Source organism: Humulus lupulus, chromosome X (assembly GCF_963169125.1).
Source record: "Humulus lupulus chromosome X, drHumLupu1.1, whole genome shotgun sequence".
Taxonomy (NCBI): Eukaryota; Viridiplantae; Streptophyta; class Magnoliopsida; order Rosales; family Cannabaceae; genus Humulus; species Humulus lupulus.
Window position 1 is genome coordinate 218,360,763 of NC_084802.1, and position 7,915 is coordinate 218,368,677.

The window sequence follows — 7,915 nt, forward strand, 5'->3', positions numbered from 1 at the left end:
ACAAGAACTTTATTTTCAACTAATTCTCTTATGAAATGATGACGAATATCAATATGTTTAGTACGAGAATGTTGCATAGGATTTTTTGAAATATTAATTGCACTTGTATTATCACAAAAAATAGTTAAAGTGTCAAGATTAAACCCATAATCCATCATCATTTGCTTCATCCACAAAAGTTGTGCACAACAGCTTCCCGCTGCAATGTATTCGACCTCAGCTATTGAGAGAGAAATAGAATTTTGTTTCTTGCTGTGCCAAGAGACTAGATTGTTTCCCAAGAAGAAACATCCTCCACTAGTGCTTTTTCTGTCATCAGTGTTACCTGCCCAATCAGCATCACTAAAACACACTAGATTAGGGTTAGTTTCTTTTGAATACCAAATACCATAATCAGCAGTCCCATGAACATATCGAATGATTCTTTTGACAGCTGCAACATGAGACTCCATGGGATTTCCTTGGTACCTGGCACACACACCAACACTATAACTCAAATCAGGTCGACTAGCAGTGAGATAAAGAAGACTACCAATCATGCTCCTATACAGTGTAGGATCAACTTTGACACCATTTTCATCTTTGGATAGCTTCACAGTCGTTCCCATTGGTGTTTTGGCAATCTTTGAACTTTCAAGTCCAAACTTTTTCACCAAGTTCTTAGCATATTTGCTTTGAGAAATAAATGTGCCTTCATCTAATTGCTTGACTTGCAAACCTAAGAAATAGGTCAATTCTCCCACCATGCTCATTTCAAATTCCTCTTTCATTTGTTTCACAAATACCTGCACCTCATTGTCAGAAGTAGAACCAAACACAATATCATCAACATAAATCTGAGCAATAATTATGTTAGATTTAATATTTTTGATAAACAAAGTTTTATCTACTCCACCCCTTTTGTATCCATGAGAAACAAGAAATTGAGAGAGTCTCTCATACCAAGCCCGAGGGGCTTCCTTCAAACCATAAAGAGCTTTCTCCAATTTGTAAACATGATCAGGTGCATGAGGATCTTCAAACCCTTTGGGTTGTTCAACATATACCTCTTCATTCAAGATCCCATTGAGAAATGCGGATTTGACATCCATTTGGAACAACCTGAAACCAATCAAACAAGCAATAGACAATAATAATCTAATTGATTCAAGTCTTGCAACAGGTGCAAATGTTTCATCAAAGTCTATTCCTTCCACTTGTGTGTACCCTTGTGCCACTAATCTTGCTTTATTTCGCACAATTGTACCAAATTCATCAGATTTATTCTTGAAAATCCATTTTGTACCAATAATATTGGTATTTAACGGTCTTGGCACAAGAAACCACTCTTTGTTTCTAAAAAATTGTTCCAATTCCTTCTGCATAGCTTTAATCCAATTTTCATCAGTTAAAGCTTCTTTCACATTTTTAGGCTCAATTAGAGATAAGAAACAAACAAATTGAACAACATTACTAAACCTTCTTTGTGTTACCATACTGTCTTTTGGATATCTAAGTATTAAATCTGCTGAATGATTTAACTTAACTCTGGTTGATGGCTCCTTTTGGACTTCATCCAAAATAATATCTGGAAATTTCTTTTCTGTCTGTCCAGCATCTGTTTCATCGGATTCGCGATCTGTTGAAACAGATGGACCAGATGTTGCAACAGTAGTATCACTGACAGAAACTTCTTCGTGTTTTTCAGTAGGTTCATCAATAAACCTATCAATTTCTTCCTCAGTAGAAAACTCAGAAAAATCCCTGGCATCATCAATAACAACGTTAGCCGACTCCATTACAGTTTGGGTTCTCATGTTATACACACGATAAGCCCCACTGTTAGTGGAGTATCCAATAAAAACACCTTCATCACTCTTAGCATCAAACTTACCAAGATTTTCTCTATCTCTCAAAATGTAACAAACACATCCAAAAAACATGAAAATAAGCCACACTTGGTTTCTTACCTTTCCAAATTTCATAAGATGTTTTAGATGTACCTGGATGGAGAAAAACACGTTTTATGATATAACAAGTAGTGTTAATTGCTTCTGCCCATAACCGTTTGGTCAATTTTTTGCTATTTAGCATCACTCTAGCCATTTCTTGAAGAGTGCGGTTTTTCCTTTCTACAACTCCATTCTGTTGAGGAGTTTTGGGAGCTGAAAACTCATGAGAAATACCTGCAGACTTACAAAAATCATCATAGACAGAATTCTCAAACTCTTTACCATGATCACTTCTTATACGAACAATTTTTTCAATGTTGTAATCTTTTTCAACTTTTAATTTCAAGCAAAGAGTTTTAAATGCATCAAAAGTATCAGATTTTTCTTTCAAGAAATCCACCCAAGTATATCTAGAAAAATCATCCACACAAACAAAAATATACCTTTTCCCATTTAAACTCTCAATTTGAATTGGACCCATAAGATCCATGTGAAGCAATTCTAAAACTTTCGAAGTGTTTATGTCAGAAACACTTTTATGTGTAATTTTTAATTGCTTGCCAAGTTGACAACTCTTGCACTTACCATCAGATTCTTTACCTAGCTTAGGTAAACCACGAACAATCCCTGCATGTGACAATTTTTTCAAGGCTTTGAAATTTATGTGACCAAGTTTAGCATGCCACACATCAGTGTTATTTCTCACAACAGATTGACACATAATAGAAGGCAAAAGAGTATAGCAATTGTCATTAGATCTAAAACCTTCAAGACCATTCTCACCATTCTTGTTTAAAACAAAACAATTCTCTTTATCAAAGTTAACAGTATAACCTTGATCAAAAATTTGACTTATGCTAAGCAAGTTAGCTTTAAGTCCTTCCACAAGTAACACTCTTTTGATTTTAGGTAACCCTTCAAAGTTAAGAGTACCCATTCCAAGAACATTACCTTCAATTCCATTCCCAAAAGTAACAGATCCACAATGCATAGGTTTTATGTTTGTAAGAATAGACCTGTCACCTGTCATATGTCTTGAACAACCACTGTCAAAATACCAAAAATATGAAGAAGCAGATCTATCATATTTACTAGTAAAACCAGCAAAACAATTATTCCTTTTTATCCATATTTTCCTTGATTGAATATTTTTATTTTTTACTCTTTTGAAATTATCAAAATAATTGAATTTCTCAAAATATTCATTTTTGGAAAAATTCATAAGAGTAAAACACTTAGGTCGAATATGACCCTTCCTACCACAAAAATGACAGATTGGAATGAATTTTTCAAACTTACCATTGGATTTACCTGCTGATTGTGTCATTTCTGTTGGAACAACAGATTTCAGTGAGGATGACATAGGAACATCAGAGGATAGCCTCCCAGCCGAGATAAAGACAGTTTTCTTTGATTTTTGAGAACTTGAAGCACCAAGTCCCACATGACTTCTTTGACCTGCATTCTGTATATTCTCAAAAACAGTTGAACCGGGGTTAAGCATTCTAACATTTTTCTCAAGAGTATCCAAATCTTTAGACAACTTATTAATTTCAACATTTTTTGAAATTATTTCTTTTTCAAAATTTTCTTTTAAGACAGTAAGTTGTTTAATTTCAAAGGATAATTCTTTATTTTTGCTTACCAATGACTGATTTTCAGAACACACTTTCACCCATGAACCATACATCTTTTTGTAAGATTCACTCAAAGACTCATCATTCAATTCAGATTCATCACTATCAGAATTTTCTTCATCTTTTGAAACATTATTCAAGCAAACAATTTTTTCATTTTCAGATTTAGAAACAGGTAAAATAGAAGTGAAAGCGACATTACCTTCCTCATCTTCACTATTTTCTGAGTCATTATCACTCCAAGTAGTAATCATACCTTTTTTGTTCATTTTCAAGGTGTTTGCACATTCAGACTGGATGTGGCCAAATCCATCACATTCCCTGCACTGAATACCCTTTTTATTAGTTTGAAAATGATTAAGAGAACAATGATTACCTTTTGACGGCTTGCCATTGAACTTCTTATTTCCTATCTTTTTCATATATTTTTGAAAATTCTTTGCAAGCATTGCCATTTCATTATCACCATCTTCATCATCTGATGCTTCTTTTTCAGTACTTTTGAAAGCTATGGTCTTCTCTTTCTCTTTGGAAGTACTTGGCTTGTCTTTTTGACGAATCTTTTGATTTAACTCAAAGGTACGAAGTGACCCCATCAATTCTTCTACTTTCATAGTACTTAAGTTTTTTGCCTCTTCCATAGCAGTGAGCTTAACATTGAACCTGTCAGGAAGAACTCGAATGATTTTTCTAACAAGAACAGAATCATCAAGTTTCTCACCAAGTGCAAAATACTCATTAGAAATATCAGATAATCTCTCATAAAATTCAGAAAGTGTTTCAGAATCAGACATCTTAAGGTCATCAAACCTAGTTTGTAACATAATAAATCTAGATCTTTTGACATCTACAGTTCCTTCAAACTGAGTTTGAAGAATTGTCCAAGCATCTTTAGCCGAGACACATGTGGAAACAAGTTTAATAAAACTTTCTCCAACACCATTGAAAATGGCGTGAAGAGCTTTATTATTATAACTGGATAATTTTTCTTCTTCTGTATCCCAAACAAGTTTAGATTTTACCTTTGTGCCTCCATCTTCACCTTTTTCGGTAGGAGGTGACCATCCAGACAAAATTTCTCTCCATGCTTTCTCATCTTGAGATTTTATGAAAGCTCTCATCCTAACTTTCCAATATGGATAGTTTGAGTCATTAAGCAATGGAGGTCGAGACATCGAACTACCTTCTGCAAAGAAAGACATTTCACACAAAACAAAACAAACGGAAAATAACCACAAGATCTCACTAAGAGTTTAGTGAACCGCTCTGATACCAATTGAAATTCCATTTTTTAAGATTACCAACTTAATTATTCAAATTAAATAATTAATTGTTGAACTGTTATAGAAATGTTTAAACAGACACAAAGACAGTTTGAACAGAAACCAGATATGTTTAAACAGTTTGTGATCAGAAGATAAAAACGAACATAAAGTAAAGAACACACGAATTTTTACGTGGTATCAGCAATCTTTGCAGATTGCTACTAGTCCACGAGGCCATGCCCAGAGAATGAAATTTATTAGAAGAATATCTAAACGATTACAAAACCAAATTGACTTATACAAATAAAGACTCCCTCTTGAATTTGTCGCAACTGTTGTAATCTAAACTCCTAATCAAATTTCTGAAGTGCTAAGATCTTGAACTCCCTTCAAATCATAACACTTGCACTTTTCCTCCCGAAAAGTGACTCACGAACAAGACTTCTCCCGAAGCTTGATGAACAATGTCCAAGTGTGTTCAACCTGCACAATTAACACAAAGAAAACAATACAGAAGTACACTGTAATAAACCACTAAGAACTTGCTGGACTCAAGTTCTTCACATAATAAAAAGTCTCTCTAAAACTTGAAAAATATTTGGAAAATAATACACCAAGAGAGATGATAAAAAACCAACGACCTAAGGATGATTATATACTTTTTAGAATCCCTTTAGGTCGTGGAAAACAAATCAGAAACCAATCAGCCAATAAAAGGAAAATCTTCCAAAACAGGAAAGTCATAATCTGTTCAAACAGACTGGAAATCCGTTCAAACAGATTCATTGAACCTGGACAGTTTTTAAACCAGTTTCCCTAAATAAATAAGAAAACTATATATACTTTATCTCTGCAAGCTGTACACGATTTCTGGACAAAAAAATCAGATCAAAAAATAAAATAAATACCAATAATTTCCAATTCAAGAAAATATATTCTTTTATAGGAAATTATATATTTATTTTATTAACATATGTATAATAATCTGATTATAAAAAGATACATTCCAACAAAACAGGAAACTACCCATTTTCAAAATTCACCACAAAATATTACAAAACAGGAAACTACCCATTTCGAAAATACTCATTTAATTAATTTTGTCAAATATGCCAATAAAGGATTTTACAGCTGCGACCCTATTTTCAAGCTCACCCCATAATAGTTTTCACCGACTAATCATTACGACAAGTTTTGCAAAAACCAGAAGCCGCTGGTTGACTATAAAATGGGCTGTGGAGTTAGGACAGTTTGATATTGCATACTTACCACGAACACCAATGAAGGGCCAAGCATTGGAAACTTTTGTAGCTGAATTCGCTGATCTCCCAACATGCGAGCAGACACCAGGAACAAAAGTGCAAGGAGAAATTCCCACCTGGAAGCTGTTTATTGATGGGTCTTCCAACAAGCACAATTCCAGGGCAGGATTGATTCTTATAACACTAGAAGGGCATCAATTTCAATGTGCACTTAGATTTGGCTTTATTGCCTGCAACAATGAAGTTGAATATGAAGCGCTGCTTGTAGGATTAAGACTAGCCAATGATGTAAATGTAAAATCACTAGAGATATACAATGATTCACAGTTGTTCGTTAATCAGATCCTAGGAGAATATCAGTCCAGATGGTTGAAAAGGGTTGAGTATCTAAACAAAGCAAAAGACTTATTGGTGCAATTCAAAAAGTATACATTGCAACAAGCACCACACAACCAGAATTTCAACGTTGACGCATTGGCCAAGTTGGCAAGTTCCAAAGATTCAGATATGCTAAACATAGTACCGGTCGAACATTTATCAGCCCCCAACATTCATGTAGATGACTCCACCCTGGTTATACATGCAGCTGATACTTGGATGACTCCCATTATCCAATACCTCGACCAGGGAATATTTCCAACAAAAAAGAATGAATCGAAGAAACTACAAAGACAGCCCACCCGATTTATTCTAGTGGATGGAATTTTGTATCGATGAGGATATTCTATGCCCTCACTACAATGTATTCCCAAAGAAAAAGCTAAAGAACTATTACGAGAAGTACATGAAGGGTTTTGCAGAGACCACGCTGGGGGGCAGAGTTTATCAAAGAAGATTCTATGACAAGGGTACTTTTGGCCTACAATGAAGGAAGATACAACGAAATTTGTGAAGAAATGCGACAATTTCCAACGATTTTCAAAGATACCACGAGTAGCCCCAAATGAGTTGAAATAGATGCAAAGCCCTTGGCCATTTGCACACAATTAGATAGCAACCTATTCAATGATTTCTTCGAACGACATGGCATAACTAAAAGCTTCTCTTCAGTAGCCCATCTGCAAGAAAATGGACAAGTCGAAGCCGTGAATAAAATGATAATGGACACCCTGAAGAAAGACTCGAACAGGCGAAGGGAGCTTGGCCAAAAGAATTACTCGAAGTCCTCTGATTGTATAGAACAACATATCGAATAGGAACATGTCATACACTATTTTCCTTAACATATGGGTATGAATCCATGCTACGAGTCTTTCTACAAATAACAGCTCATCAACAAAAGGTCACTCGATATTTTAACTCTAAACTACGCAAGAGAAAGTTTGCTTTAGGAGAATTGGTACATAGAAGAGTTTTCCTCAATACTCGCGACCAAGTTGCTGGAGTCCTTGGGCTAAATTGGGAAGGTCCATATCAAATTGAAGAAATTATTCAACTAGGAACGTATAAACTTGCTCGCTTAAACGGAGATCTCGTTCCTCACTATTTGAATGGAGAACACTTATGCAAGTATCATCAATGAACATTTCTTTTTAAAGAATGGCTAGTATTATTTAGTTTTTATTTTTACAAGTTTTTGAACAAGGGCTATTCAGTTGTTTGGCTAGTCGCTTATAAGTATAAGATCATTTGATCACTCGTATAGACACGAATTTGTCCATTTTTTACGAGATATAAATGGAACTATGTGCAACCAGTTATTCTTACCAATTATTGTATTTTTTTACAAGTGTTTGCTTCATGTGTTGTTTTGCTATATTTTCATAATTATTTATAAGAATGCGAGCAATAATGTTCGAACATGTACTGGTCTATGGCAA

At 34.6% G+C, this 7,915-nt stretch overlaps 1 protein-coding gene across 1 annotated transcript; it reads left to right on the forward strand.

The window, feature by feature from the left end:
• The first annotated feature begins 6,113 nt into the window (after window positions 1-6,113).
• On the forward strand, window positions 6,114-6,812 carry LOC133806775 (uncharacterized). Its single transcript, XM_062244865.1, has one exon. The coding sequence runs from the start codon at window positions 6,114-6,116 to the stop codon at window positions 6,810-6,812; it is 699 nt and encodes a 232-aa protein (XP_062100849.1).
• Window positions 6,813-7,915: the final 1,103 nt, after the last annotated feature.